A 15,890-nucleotide genomic window follows, 5' to 3' on the forward strand; every position below is an offset into this window, starting at 1 on the left:
AAGCTAAGATGGATTGTTTAAAGAAAGGCGTAGAAGCTAAGATGGATGGCATGGAAGCTAAGATGAATGGCATGGACGCTAAAATTGATGGCATGGATGATAAGATGGAAGAATTGAAGATAAATATGAATAAGTTGCTACAAGAAATGGTCACTAATGGTGAAAGGGTAGTAAAGGAAACTCATGATGAGAACAAAAGAAATGTTAATCATGATTCCATAGACTCTAATGTTGGATCGAAGATCCACCATATTCCAAAAATTGATATGAGGAAGTTTGATGGCAAGGATCCCGCAACATGGATATTAGAAATGGAGCAATTTTTCGATCTCAATAATGTGCAAAACACACAAAAGGTACGTATTGCAACTTTATATTTGGAACCAAATCAGTTTGTATGGTATCAATGGCTTTGCTCTCGTAAACAAATTATCACTTGGGCAATTTTTACGGAAGAATTGACAGCACATTATGAGGATAAAAAAAACAACACTTTTTTTAGCCAATTGATAAGTCTCAAACAAAAGGGTTCAATAATGGAGCACATTGAGGAGTTCCAAAAATTAAACATAAGGGTAAAAAATATTCCAGAGGAGCATAGGATTGATGTGTTCATAGGGACTTTAAAGGATAATATCCAACATGATGTTCGCCTTTGGGAACCTGATTCATTAGAGAAGGCATTCAGGTTAGCAAGAAAAATGGAAAGCAAAATTATGGCAACCAGGAAGCATACCACTCACAACTATAAATATGGAAGTGTTGTTGCCCCTAGTCTTCCACAACCTATAAGGTTGACACCACAACAATTGGAAGAAAAAAGAGCAAAAGGGCTTTGTTACAGTTGTGATAGCAAATACACTAAAGGTCATAAGTGTGCTAAGAAGAAATTATTCTACATAGATTGTGAAGAGGAAGAAGAAAAGGAGCAAGAAAGGTCAAAAGAAGAGGATATACTCTAGGAAAAAAGCCTAGATAAAGAAGAAATGAATCCAACCATATTTTGTAATGCATTGGCGGGAATTACCACTCCTCAAACCATCAAGATAGAATGACAAATCAAGAAGAAAAAGGTGATAGTGTTGATTGATTCAAGAAGTACCCACAATTTTATTCATTGTAAGGTAGCAAAAGAATTGAATTGCTTCTTATATCTAGCACCAGAGTCTCAAGTGATGGTTGCAAATGGAGGAACAATAAATTGCTCTGGAAAGTGCCATAATATCAAGCTATCCATGGGAGAATATGTATTGACTAGCCCAATGCTTTCCATTCTAATGGGAGGTGTTGATGTTGTACTAGGAGTCCAATGGCTACAATCCTTGGGTACAATAGCTTTTAATTTTCATGAAATTGTCTGTGGAAGGAAAGGAAGTTGAATCAAGAGGTATTGCAGGGAAACCGGGAAAGATAATCAGCTCTAACGGTATGACAAAGCTTCTAAAAAAGGAGCAAAGAGGTGTAATTGCACAATTATGTTCACTAGATGTTTCCACATTGGAATCATCTATTTCTCCAGATCTCCAAAAAGTCTTGGACAATCATTCCAAGGTATTTGAGACTCCCAAAGGTCTCCCACCTATTCGTGATCACGATCATGCTATTCATCTGATTCCAGGAAGTGTTCCTCCAAACATCAGGCCGTACAGATATCCCTATGCCCAAAATAGTAAAATTGAACGTATGGTTGCAGAAATGCTAGAGGCTGGTATAATTCAACCGAGTCAAAGTTCTTTCTCTGCTTCAGTAGTATTGGTGCACAAGAAGGATGGATCATGGCGCATGTGTCCGGATTATAGGGAGCTCAACAAACTCACTATTAAAGATAAGTTTCCCATTCCTGTCATTGATGAATTACTGGATGAATTGCATGGATCAATTTACTTCACCAAGTTGGATCTTCGTTCAGGATATCATCAAATCAGAATGAAGACTGAAGACATTTTGAAAACAACATTTAGAACTCATGAGGGTCATTATGAATTTTTGGTCATGCCTTTTGGCCTTACCAATGCACCTTCAACATTTCAAGGTTTGATGAATTCCATTTTCAAACCATTCCTTAGAAAATTTGTGTTAGTATTTTTTGATGATATACTAATCTACAACAAGTCTTGGAAGGATCATGTTGAACATGTTGATAGGGTGTTACAACTATTGGAGGAGAAACAATTATATGCAAAAAGATCCAAATGTTTCTTTGGAGTACAAGAGGTGGAATATCTGGGTCATATTGTATCTCATGGAGTTAAGGTAGTCCCTAGCAAAATTAAAGCCATTAAGGAATGGAAAATCCCCACATCCATAAAGCATCTGCGAGGATTTCTCGGGTTGACAGGGTATTATCGCAAGTTTGTTAAGAATTATGGGAGAATAGCAACACCTCTAACAACATTATTGAAGAAAGATGCATTTTCATGGACTCCAGAAGCAACAAAGGCCTTCGAGCATCTTAAAGAGGCAATGTGCCAAGCAGCGGTCTTAGCTACACCAGACTTCACAAAAACCTTTATTGTGGAATGTGATGCTTCAGGAAATGGAATTGGTGCTGTTTTAATGCAAGATGAAAGACCCATTGCTTTTGAAAGTCGTCTAATCAAGGGAAAGTTTTTACACAAAGCTATTTATGAGAAGGAAATGTTGGCAATACTCCATGCACTTAAGAAATGGTGACCCTACCTAATGGGAAAACACTTCAAGGTAAAAGCGGATCATGATAGCCTTAAATACTTTTTAGAACAAAGATTATCCTCTGAAGAGCAACAAAAGCGGGTCACAAAGATGTTGGGTTATGACTTTGAAATCATCTACAAAAAAGGGAAGAAAAATGTGGTGGCAGATGCACTCTCAAGAAAGGATGAGGATGTGGAAGCATTGTTGTGCGCCATTTCTATTATCCAACCAGATTGGATAAATGAAGCAAGGGAGGAATGGAAGAATGACTAAGAAGTGTGGGCACTTATTCGAAAGTTACAACAAGACTCCAGTACGTCTGATACATTTAGATTGCAAAATGATTCGTTATGGTATAAAGATCGCTTATACATTTGTAAGAATTCCCAGCTAAAACAAAAGATTCTTATGGAATTGCACACTTCTCCCTTAGGAGGGCACTTAGGATTTTTAAAAACGTACCACAGGGTTAAGAAGGAATTTTTTTGGGAGGGCCTTAAATCAGATATTCAAAAGTTTGTGGCGGAATGTTTGGTTTGCCAACAAAATAAAGTTGAAACAATTAAGACACCGGGTCTATTACAACCTTTATCCATTCCAAGCCAACATTGGGAGGAGGTTTAAATGGATTTTATCATAGGTTTACCCAAGTCTGAGGGAAAGAGTGTCATCATGGTGGTAGTTGACAGACTTACCAAGTATGCACACTTTTGTGCATTATCACATCCATTTAAAGCCAGTACAGTTTCTACTGCATTTATGGAAACAATTCAAAAGCTACATGGAAACCCAAAGATTATTGTAAGTGACAGAGATCCCATTTTCACTGGAAATTTTTGGACAGAATTATTTTTTTGTCTTGGTACTCAGTTAGCTCATAGCTCATCTTATCATCCTCAATCTGATGGGCAAACTGAGATAGTAAACAAATGTTTGGAAGGATATCTTCGTTGCTTTGTATCTGATAAACAGACACAATGGATCAAATGGTTGCCTCTGGCTGAATGGTGGTATAACACTTCCTTCCATACAACAACAAAAATGACCCCATTTATGGCACTTTATGGATATCAGCCACCATCCATCACATCATATTTAAGAGAAAATTCTAAGGTTCAAGCAATGGAACATCACATCGAACATCAACAACAAGTCCTCCAACTCTTAAAGGATAACCTCGTGTTGGCGCAGAATAGAATGAAACAACAGGTAGATCAACATCGCAGCGAAATAAGTTTTGATGTAGGTGATTGGGTATTCCTACGGCTACAACCATATAAGCAAATGTCCCTCAAGCAAGCTAAGAAGGATAATAAATTATCACCAAAGTATTATGGTCCGTACAAGGTGTTGCAAAAGATTGGTACTATGGCATACAAATTGGAGCTTCCTGCAGCTTCTCGATTGCACCCAGTTTTCCATGTTTCATGTTTAAAGAAGGTTATAGGAGACAAGCTCCCAGTTCAAATAATATTGCCAGAACTTGACGAGGAAGGGAAAATTATATTGGAACCAGAAGCAGTCACAGAAACAAGAACTCGACAGTTACATAATTGATCAATTTTAGAGTATCTTATCAAGTGGAAGAACTTATCCGCTGAAGATTCCACATGGGAGAATGAGAATTTTATACAGAAGCATCCAGAACTACTCAAGCATTGAGGACAACACTTTTTTGAAGGAGAGGGGCATGTTGGGTCCCTATAATACTAGTGATTACCCCATTACTATTGTAGTTGTATCCCTTATTAATATTGTTGTGCCCCTATTGTCCCCATATTGTTGTTACTGTGCCCCATAGAATCCCTCTATTGTTATTTTTGTGGCTTTATATTATTATTGTTAGGTCGGCTGGGTTATATTGTGACTCCTTAGACTCCTATATATAGAAAAGAGGTTTTGTCAATTGAATCATCTAAGAATTGCTCATTTGTGTAATGTAAAGGAGGTTGCCCCCTCGAAGAGGCTGAATTCTAAGGCGTTGATCTCTCTTTTCTATCTTTTTGTGAGCTGGTTTCATAACAGCAAGTCAATACCAGCAAGACCAAAATAATGATTTTCTCAAATAAAAAGAAGCAGAGACAACATACTTTCTTCTTTGAAGACAACATTCTTGAAGAAGTAAATGAATACAAGTACTTCAAGATTGATTTCAACAACAAGCTTAATTGGGAGCACTGCAGAAAGAAGAGAATCTTAGGAGGGTAGAAAGCAATATATGCTCTGCAAACCAGATGTAGAGAAGCAGAGTTATGGGATTGGAAAACAATTAAAGTGTTTTTTGGGCTCCTAGTTTGTCTAGTGATATTATATGGGTGTGAATTGTGGGCTAGCAACATCCCTGTCTCAAAATGGAAGCAAATTGAGAAAATCCAAAAATGCTTGATCATGAGCAAGTTTAAAATAAAAAGTTCGGTTTCTTATGAGATAATGCTGAGTGAAACAAGAGCAACTTCCATTGAAGCAATTGCTATGGTGTGTCTCATAAGGTATCTTTAGAGAATTGAGCAAATGGGAGAAGGTAGATGACCTAAAGTTATCTTCAATGAAGGAATGAGTGAAAGAAAGAAATCATGGATGAGACAAAACAACAAATGGATGCAAAAATGGAATATTTACATCAATGCATGTCCCACAAATAGCAAGGATTTGAAGAGTTATGTTATGGAGAAGTTTCGTAAGCATATATGGGGAAAAGAGTTGGGTAGAAAGAAGAAGTATTATGTTCAAGAATTCAACCCCACGTGTGATCTCCAACAAAAAGAGTACATTGAAGCTAGCATTCCAGGGAGAGAAAATGTTCTTATTGCTCAATTAAGAACCAACTTGCATCAATTACGGTGCGAAACAGGTCGGTGCAAAAGACCTGAAGAAGCTTGGGAAGCGCTGGTGTGTACTTTTTGCACTTCTGGTGCAGTGGAATCGGAAAAAACATTTCATTTTGGAATGTGATCCTTTCAAAGACATTAGAGACAATTAACATTGGTTCCTTGGCATTGTCTTTTCAGTGAGAAAAATGTTAGAAGATTGAGTCACCGCATCTTTAATTTGAATAATAACAGGATTGAATTGCAAAAAACAAAAAACAAGAAAATTAATGATCCCATAAACTATAACTAATCTTGTCAATATTATAATTTACCTAATTCTTGTAATTTTTTTTCATCCTTCCCCATATATATATATATATATATATATATATATATATACGAAGTCCTTGTAACTATTTTTTTCGTCCATGGGCCCTCCTCCGGGCTCCCCACATATATATATATATATATATATGCTGCTTCGCAAGACATCTTTAACACCTGTAATGAGGTTTTCGAACTCTGCTGTGATCTAAATAAGCAGCAACGCGTATCTATTTGGACTGACCAAAACTCATTTTAAAACTCCAGTAGTAGCTGTTATGTGCAAAACCCGTCGGGTTTGAACGGCCAGCAGTAGCTTCTTTATTGAATTTTTGGTCATGGCGCCAATAGTGCTTATGGTAATCTCTTCTTCAAAAGCTCGTTGCTAGACAATCCTATCATCGTGCGTCATTATTACACTAACATGGAATTCCATGTCATTAACAGGTGGCAGAGAAGCCGAGCATTGCGTTGTCTATCGCGTCTACGGTTTCCTCTGGCAATGTAAGTAGTAATAATCCCTTTCACAAACCAAGCTCGGGAGACATTAATGTTTTCAACGTCTTCGATCGTTGAGTACTTTAAGAATAACAAATGCGATTTCCCTAGCTGTTTTAAGAAATAAAATATCGGAGTGGTAAAGTACTTTGAGATAAAATCTGGTCTTAGCGAATTGGAATAATCTTCATGATGCCGTCGCCACTAGAAACATCACAGAACAGGCTAGAATACTGAAATTTGTGCAATTTTGGCCATAAAAACCGTCTCTCTATATAATATCTTCAGCCAGACTTCTCCACATACTGAGTTCAACTCACTCAGCACTGGGGATTGGGATTTGAGGCGAAATTAGGTTATCAGTCGGGATGCTATTGACACAAATTTAGAGTAAGGGGGCTTCTCACAGGCTAGTATCTGGACATAAGCATGACAATTGAAGTTGCAGATAGTTTAATTAACATGGAATTTCTTGAAAAATCTTGGACGTCTTTTTTTTTTTTAGAATTTATTCAGGGCACTGAAGTTCCTTTCTTTACTTTTGCCTGAAGAAAAAGCTTTCTCTATTCATAGGCCACCATGGATAACTTCCCAGGGGCCAATCAGTCTGGGCCATTGTCCACGGGACATTATCAGACATGTTGTTGGGTTTGACATTGCCATTCCTGGCTCTGAGGATAATAGCCACTTGACTCTTTGTTTTACAAACATTCTATTTCTCTATTACCTTAAGATTGCATTTATAGTCGGTCTTCTAGCTATAGGCTAATATCTGGACAATTGAAGTTGCAAATAGTTTAATTTAACATGGAATTTCTTGAAGAATCTTGGATTTTTTTTTTTTGGAATTTATCCAGGGCATTGAACTTCCTTTCTTTACTTTTGCCCGGAGAAAAAAATTTCTCTATTTGGAGGCCACCATGGATACCTGCCCCGGGGAAAATCAGTCCAGGCCATTGTCCGGGGAACATTATCAGAGATATTGTTGGGTTTGACATTGCCATTCCTGGCTCCAAGGATAATAGCCACCTGACTCTTTTCTTTTACTGACAGTCTATTTGTCTGCTACCTTGAGATTGTATTTATAGTTGGTCTTGTAACTATAGGTTTTGCTTTTGAACTCTTGGGAGATGAATTTGGCACCCCCTCTTATTGCCCATTCTGGCAAGTTGTACTTTCCAGTTCCATTGACCTATTTTGGTCACTGGTGGACATTAATGTAATTTCATTTCATTTCTCTTACAAAAATAGGATGCACGTCTAGGTCAATCTGAGAGTCATCACAAAATTCATTGCCTATTACCAAGTCATTACATTTATCTACATATTATATTGCCATCCTTAGCTTCCATATCCAGTAAAACATGCTGCTCATCCAAAGGTTGGAAATAAGTCTACTGAGTCGTTTCTGTGGTTGTCTTCCTCCTTTTTTCTTGGAGTAGCCTATATAAATGTTCTCATGCAAGGCAATAAGTCGTCAAGGATTGGCTCCCTCTTTTATTTATTTGTTCTTTCTCGAAAGCAATGCTTCAAGTTTCAGCAAAGTAGATTGGAAGATTTAGTGCATGCCCTTTGGAGGATTGGAACCTTGGTAATTGGCTTGAGTAGTCTTGAGCCTCACCATTTAACTACAACCCCATTCAATCCCTCTTTTAAAAAATTATTGTTCTATTTTAGGCTTCTGTTTTGTCGAGTTCTTAATATGATTACTTTTCCTTGTTTTTCAAGCTGGAAGGATCTTCATATTAGCTTTGGGTTGGTCGAAAAGGGTTTTCACCTAGCTAGGGGAGCCTACCACAGCAAGACAGTTTTTGACATGGTTTGTAGGTACCCTACCAATGACAAGGAGATGTACTCTATAGTGGAGGTATGTTGGTAGTGGACACATTATATTATGGGAAGGGAAATGATCATCCACATTGACCATAAGCCCTTGCAATTGATGCAAATGTGGGAGAAATTGCAGAATGACCAGCATTACACATGGTCCATGTACCTTTTCCAATTCCACTTGAACATCAAGTGCAAAAAGTGTAGTGCAAATTGAGTTGTGGATTGCCTTAGTTGATCTTTGATTTTGGCACTAACCACAATGTTTAAATCTCTTGGACATGAAGACTTTCAAGTGGGCCTAGTCATATGACAATAGTTATATCTTTGCTGCTACATATCAAAGTTTCAAACACTAGGCGTTGGTAAACAAATTTGATAATTTAACCTCAAGGATGGACTTCTATGCTATTTGGGCCATCGTTGTATTCCTTCAAGCGTGTGTGAGAAACTGATTGGGGAGGTACATTATAGTTGGGTGGCATGGTGCTTTGATGTGGAGAAAACAATGATAATGTGGTAGAAAATTTTCAACTAGCCAAAGTTTTCATAGGATGTCGGCAAGTGATCTTACATCATGCACCCCTTGTGCCATTGCTAAACTTTCCATCAAGAAGCAGGGATAGTACAGTCCTTTACCTACTCTGGATAAGCCTTGGGATGCAGACTCCATGGATAATATGTCAGGCACACCCTCGACCAAGCATGGTAACTGTTGTTGTTCAAATTGTACAGGCACTGCGACAACGACTCAGGGGGGGGGCTGTCACCCTGATCCCCAACCTCTCCATTCTAGCTATCTCCCAACAATAGGCTATGGGGGGTAGACCTTGTGAAAATGAGATGATGGGCAAGCTGGGAACCAACGAGTTCGGGAGACACAATTGAGTGGCCTAGCTACCCGGTTAAATTTAGCAAGATTTTAAGGATCATATTGAATTTATATTTGAGACTAGTGCCTTATGGAGTCAACACTTTTGTTATAAAGTTGAGACCAAGTGACCGGATGGACAACTGCTGCTTTGATGCTTTTACTAACTTATATGAAATGCAAATCCTAAGACCTAGGTGAGATGCAAAGATCTTGGTTATTTTTAAGTAAATGCCTAACCTAAGTACGACCTTCCCTTAACTATTTTGAAGCTAGGCTCCAAGGGAGGTTGTGGGAAAGAGGCCAACAGGAAGCAAGCAAGGGCTTGATTAATGATACCTTCTGTTAGGTTCCTATCACCTGATGCCTCCGGCGCTTCAGACACTGTGGCTTTGACGACTGCAAGGTCACCGTGTTAACCACCGAAGAGTTGCTAAGTTCCTCATGTTAGATGAGAAGGGTGGCCCCAGAGGTTTGTCAACCAAGCTTATGCCTAGAGGTAAGTTATTCATGCAATTAAACTTAGGATGCAATGCAAGGATGTTGAGTGAGTATTAGGTTAAGACTTGCTTAATGATGAAGTACTTCAGTTATAGTTAAGCTTGAGTTAAGGAAACAAGTACTTGACAATGATATTCAAAAGACAATCTTAACCATAAGACAAGTGCTAATACGATATCAAGATGTGCTTAACAAAATAAATGATTTACCAATATGCTCAAAATAGCAACAACCAATAAACCCAAAGCAATGATTAGAGTACTTTTCTGTTTAGAATACTTAGCCAATGATTATCACTCAAAAAACACCACAAGTTTATCAATGCTCTTTATTCGAATTAGGAAAGATCATTAATCTTAATAGATGTTCAATTTAAAGCAAGAAGAAGGTCTTTAAGATCTGAAGGTGCCAATGTAAAGCTATCATTCAACGAAAAATATTAACCATGAAAAACAAAAATGACAATACTAGAGCACCTCTTTACCAAAGTTTCAATGTTAACAAGATTAGATATCAAAGGGAAAGGATGAAGCTTAGATCTTTCAAATACAATATCAATATCCGATGAGCAACTCAGCTTATTTTCTTAGGCAATCAAGCTTATTAGATTATGAGATGAATGTACCTTTTAAAGAGTGAACTTGTTGGTGCAAAACTTGAAACCTTTAAAGATAACACAAGGCAAGAATGAATTAATATCCTTGAAACAATAGAAGCAATAAGTTCACTTTAATGCTAGCTGTCCCTTCCACAATATGTATTATTATGATCCAACGATAACTTTTATAACAGCAGTGGATAATTTTTTTATGACAGCAGAGAGTTATTTTAGAGCTCTCTTGAATATAACCAATGATGCCCAAAACACAACAACCTACTACTGAAATCCAATTCGAGAATGGAATAAGATATCACTGTTTATGATTTCAGATCTTAGCATAAACGATTAGGGCCTCTTCAACAACAGTAAGCTAACAGTGAATCTTTTATGCTAATTAGGACAGCAGTGAAATATTTCATTAAAATATGCCAAACAGTCCTGAAATCTTTGGTTACCTTTTAGTTTAGATTAGAATGCTTGGGATAGAGAACCAACAGTGAAAAAATATGCTTATGCCACTGATATATCAGACTTGATTATGCCTATTATGCAAATGTGACAGTCATTAAAATCACTAGATCTTTGCGAAATGAACAATGCTCAATTTGCCTAAGTGACTTGCCGATATATGTAGTAATGTGTAAGTGATTTTTATGTTGATTCAAGGTGTATTTTATCACTGTTATAAGAGACTTAACTTTGATGTAGCAAATCAATGAGAATTAGGGGGTTTAGAGGTCAAACCCTTGGGCCTTGGGCCCTTGAAGGAACTTGCCCAACTTACTCAAATTTCCTCCAGTAGTTGTGCCACCTGAAAACACACATTTTTACCCAATTCTTCTGCAAAATACACCAATGATTACCTTCAGAACTCAAAATGGTCAGACAGAGATGGAAAGAGGACAAAGGAGGGCTAAGAGGAAGGCTAAAAGCCAAGCCGAGACTACACCTAACCTTATGAGGATGATGGCTAAAGGAAAAAGGCCTTAGAGGCCGACGTTAAGGCAAGAGGAGTCCAATAAGGGCTGTGGCTGGGGCTGCAACAGCCTTAGCGGCCTGCCGAGGGGAGGGAAAGCCCACAAGAAGGGCATGCTAGGCCTCAACAAAGCTACGGCTTGGGAGAAGAGGCAGTCAGGAAGGGGAGGGAAGGGCAGGAGAGGCTGGATAGAGGGAGCCGAGGGCTAGGAAGAGGGAAAAAGGGAGGACGGAGGAGGAGAAAGAAGGCCGAGAGGGTTAGGAGGGTAGGGTAAGGCTTGCGGCCAACCCTGAGGCAGAAACAAGGGCAGCGGAGAAGGCAAAGGCTGTAAATAGGCCTGCGGCTGGGCCAAATTAGGTCCTAAAGGCTGACATAAAAGAGAAAGTGGCTACGGCAAGGTTGGGTAGGGGCCACGCTGGGCCTAGAGGCCCTAAATTTTGTTGAAACCCTCACAAAATTCAAAAAATGCTTCAGATCTTGAAATTTCTCTGCAAATGATCACAAAAAATCCCTTGAAGGTTGATGTTTCCCCCTTGGGCTTGACCGTTGAGCGTGAAGGAGCAATAGATGGTGGATCTTGCCTTCCTAGGCGTAGATCCACCTCTAGAAACCTTCTAAAAAATTTCCAAGGGCTGAAACCCTTGAAACCCTAAAAAAATCTTCATATTTAGCTTGAAGTTCATCAAGACAAATAGAATTCCAAAAGCCCAGAACCCCAATATATACAAAAATAAATCCCAAAGCCCCAAAACCCCAGCTACACACAAGGGTTAGAAAATAAAGTTATCTACAAAATTTTATTTTACAATATACACAATGATTTATAGCTCTTATAAGCAGATCTATTCGTTAAATGCACAATAGATAAAAATGTATGAGTGAAATAATTAAAATGGGTGAACAGTGGCCCAAATCTCTGCAAGACCAATTGTTAGATAAGGCTTGACATTTAACAAAGTGGGTTCTTAAGCTTTCTTGTCTTGGTATTTGGATGGTCCAACCGAAGACTTCCCCTCACGTCTAAGAGAATCCATGAAGTCTCTACACACTTAAGATCAAGTTATTAGATCAATAGGGGTTAGATAAACACCATAACCCTCAAGATCTAGAGATACCTGCTAGATCAATCAAGTTAGAATGCTTTTCTAAACCCAGTAATTAATGCAAGATACCTGTGCAAATAGTTAATCCGATTAATTGGTTAAAGAAATAATAACTTATAAAATATTATTCAATAGAGCATTAAGAACATGATCCAAAATTTACCACAAGAAGCAGAAGAGGAACACCACCATGAATAAACCCTAAAGTCTTTTTATTATTTCTAGAAAAATTACAGTAGTAGAGCTTGACTCAAAGCTTCTTTACAAAATTTTCTTGTAACTTGAGAAACAAATGGCTTTTAATTTATAGATAAATCCTCCAAGTGGAAAATAACGGCTAGTTGGCTTGATCCTTGTCAAAATAATTTTGACTTTTGATAAATATTTGATCATCTTTTAATCTCTATCGTTGAAAATCTTTAATTTTGAGGAATTTTCGAATTTCTCATTTAACCCATTTTTTATTAGCTCAAAAATAATTATTTTGAGCTAATTTATTCAAAAAATTGACTTTGACTTAACCACCAAGGCCCAAGGGTCCAATTGTCTTGAAATTTTTGATATTCCCTTTGTGGGGGACCTCCAAAAATTAATTTCTTTGATACTTACGAATTTTTCCACTTGGAGAATTTAATTTCTCTAGGACTTTAATTTTGACTCTAATTAATCAAATTTCCTGGCTTATGATTTTAATTTATTTTTGCCAGAAAATTTAATTAATTGACACTTGAGAAGATTAATAATTTTTCCACCCTCTAATATTTTAGCCATGCTGTCTAAGTATGAGGGACCATGCACCATTTTTTTTTACACAAGATAATTACATTTCAACACTCAAAGGGGGAACACCCGTTCGTTATAGACCCTCAATATATTACCCAATTCTGTGACTCAATATGATCTAGTAGACCAAGTGATTTGTAATAGAATAATTTAATCAATTAGCTTAAATTATTCCCAAATCACTTTTGCAAAAGTTTCGACTAAAACATTAGGACTCATCTAAGACCTTGATGATAAATTCCACCTTAGCTTTGGGGTGAGGTTGGAGGGAAAAACTCTGCAAGTCATTCGTGTTTAGAAACACAAATAAATCAGTGAGACGAAAAACCTCCTAGGATGAAATTTGTCGCCAAAATAATAGGCTTACCTAGGTTTTTACATACATATATGGTCTTACTAGCATCATTTACATTGGAATTTTGCAGAATGGGTTTACAACTCTGATAAACTGACGATTGACGATGATGAATCCAGGATAATCTGAATGCTCAAACATGATTGAATTCCTTTGCGAAAATGTATACTGCTATAGGGTAGTTTACATGGAGTGGTCAACAGTAACAATTGTGTATTTGTGGTTGTTGATCAATTCTCTAAGATGGCCATTTTTCCACGCAACAAGAGGAGTATCACAACGAAAGCCCCAATGAAGATCTTGTTAGAGTGCGTATGGGTTCATTTTGGTCTGCCATGGACCATTGTTTTAGATAGGAACATTAGGTCCCTTGGTATTTTTTGGTCGAACTTATGGTTAGTGATGGACACTAAATTGACCAAATCGACTACATTCGACCCCTAGACCAATGGATTGGCATAAATAGTCAACAATATGATTGTGCCTAACCCTAGAATGTACAACTCATAGCATCCAGATACATGGGATGAAAGCCTTCCTCATGTTCAACATAACTACACCAAAGTCCTTAATAGTTTTATTGGCCATGACCCTTTTTTAGGTGTGCTTTGGGTTCCCACCATTGGCCCCAATTGACGTAGCTCTACTTATTGCATTTGCACAAGAAGAGCCTTACCATGCTTAGATCTAAGGTCATTGTGTTTGCTATATTTCATTGATGAAATTCAAAAGTAGGATAAAGAGTCGTATAAATTCAGTAAAGTTTGATTGGTTATTTGCCCCACAACATAGTTACCATTTAATTATTACTCTTCAGTGGGTTTTTAAATGGCTAGTGAATGAAATGTAGTGGAATATCACAATTGGAATAACATAGGTATCAACAACAATAACATAGGCCTCAATTGGAATTGTCAACCCAAAAATGGGTAATTGGATTGGCATGAAGAAAAACCATAAGAATGAATGCCACGAGATAAAAGCAACACCAAAGTCATGGAGTTTCAAAACTAGAAGCGGGCATGGGCACTCAGCTAGGCATGGTGGCTAATTTCATCCTTCAATAATCAACTTCTCAAAATTTGATAGGGCCACTTTTGACAAAGTTTGTGTCATCTATGTGATTTGTGAATAGATTGGGTTTCCATTACACTTACTGTAGAAATTTCTGTTTTCCCACCCCGGTTTTCAGTTTCTCCTTATTTCTCCCATGTAGTTAAATGCCCATTCCCATAACCATACATTTAACAGACTGAAAAAAATAAATATTGCTGAAAACACAAATTCTGGAAATTTTTCAGAATGCTGGAAATTGTAGAATTAAAAATCAGCAATAAAAAACAGCCATTAAAACACATTAAAACACTGATATTTTTGGTCAACTTGACCCTGGAAAAACCCCCTACAACTCTTGGGGAAAACCAGTTTGAGAGCTCTTCTTTATTTCTGAAAATTGCCTTTTTACAGTGAGAATTATTCAGCAAAAAATCAGCAAGCAAATTTACAAATTATCTCTTTTCCCGTGCCTCACAGCAATCTGGAAATTACAGCAAATAGGACAGCAATAAATGCTGTACGGCCTCCGTTTTGTGTGCAGAAAAATCAGCAAACTGCTCCTCGATTTTTGTGCAAAAATCTGCCTTTCACTATGTGCTGAATCAGCTGTACAAATCTGCTCAATTGCTGCCTTGGAATGTGTGCCAAGCTGCTGTCTCCTTCTCCTCCCTGCTCAGAAATCTCTCTTGCTCTCTTGCTCTCCTTCTCCCAATCTGCTCATGAAAGAATGAATGACCTTTTCCTCCTTTAATATAACTCCAAGTGACTTTTGGGTGATCCAAGTGACTTTTGGGTGATCTCTAAATCCAATGGCTGAAATAGATTTAGATCAATGGCTGAGATTAAATGCTCATTTAAATCTCACTTTCTATTTTTTAATTCACCCCACTTTAATAAAGACCCACTTAGTCATTTATTTCCAAAGTCACTTTTCCTTTCTAATTTTTCATTGACTTTATAAAAGTCACTTTAAAATTAGACTTAGTAACTTTATCACTTAAAGTCACTTTTAAATTAGATTTAACTTTATAAAATTATAAAGTCACTTTAGGAGAAAAATTAAATTCTTTTGGACACTTTTCCCTAGGCCAAAGATCAAAGCCTAAGGGAACCACCTGTCCTCCGGTACCAAATTTCAACACTCCCTCTTACCGAGGAAGGTGTTCCTCACCACACCCATCTTGTCTCTGAAGTAGACATGCTTGCCCCGTGGTAAGGCTTTGGTAAGGATATCTGCAACCTGCTCATCAGTGGAAATATACTCAAGCTTCACAGCTCCCTTCTGAACATAGTCTCTGATGAAATGATATCTGATCCCGATATTCTTTGACCTGTCATGAAATACTGGATTCTCCGTGAGTTTAATGCAACTTTGATTATCACAGTAAATCACTGAAGGTCTCAACGGTTGACCAAATAAGCCAAACAACATCTTGCGAAGCCAGATAGCCTCACAACTAGCTAGACTGGCTGCCATATACTCTGCTTTTGCTGAACTCAGTGCTACTG

The 15,890-nt window shown here is 37.6% G+C and overlaps 1 protein-coding gene across 1 annotated transcript in view; it reads left to right on the forward strand.

Moving 5' to 3' along the window:
• Nucleotides 1-5,964: 5,964 nt before the first annotated feature.
• LOC149208000 (DNA topoisomerase, type IA, core) overlaps nucleotides 5,965-15,890 on the forward strand; it is a 375,671-nt gene continuing 365,745 nt past the window's right edge. Inside the window, exons 1-2 of the mRNA XM_089395900.1 lie at nucleotides 5,965-6,166; nucleotides 6,255-6,311. Of these exons, the coding sequence (XP_089252026.1) occupies nucleotides 6,146-6,166; nucleotides 6,255-6,311 (78 nt within the window). The 5' untranslated portion in view covers nucleotides 5,965-6,145. The remainder of the gene's footprint in view (nucleotides 6,167-6,254; nucleotides 6,312-15,890) is intronic.

Source organism: Pinus tabuliformis, chromosome 1_2 (assembly GCF_031772625.1).
Source record: "Pinus tabuliformis cultivar Carrire ecotype Pingquan chromosome 1_2, CPIR1, whole genome shotgun sequence".
Classification (NCBI taxonomy): Eukaryota; Viridiplantae; Streptophyta; class Pinopsida; order Pinales; family Pinaceae; genus Pinus; species Pinus tabuliformis.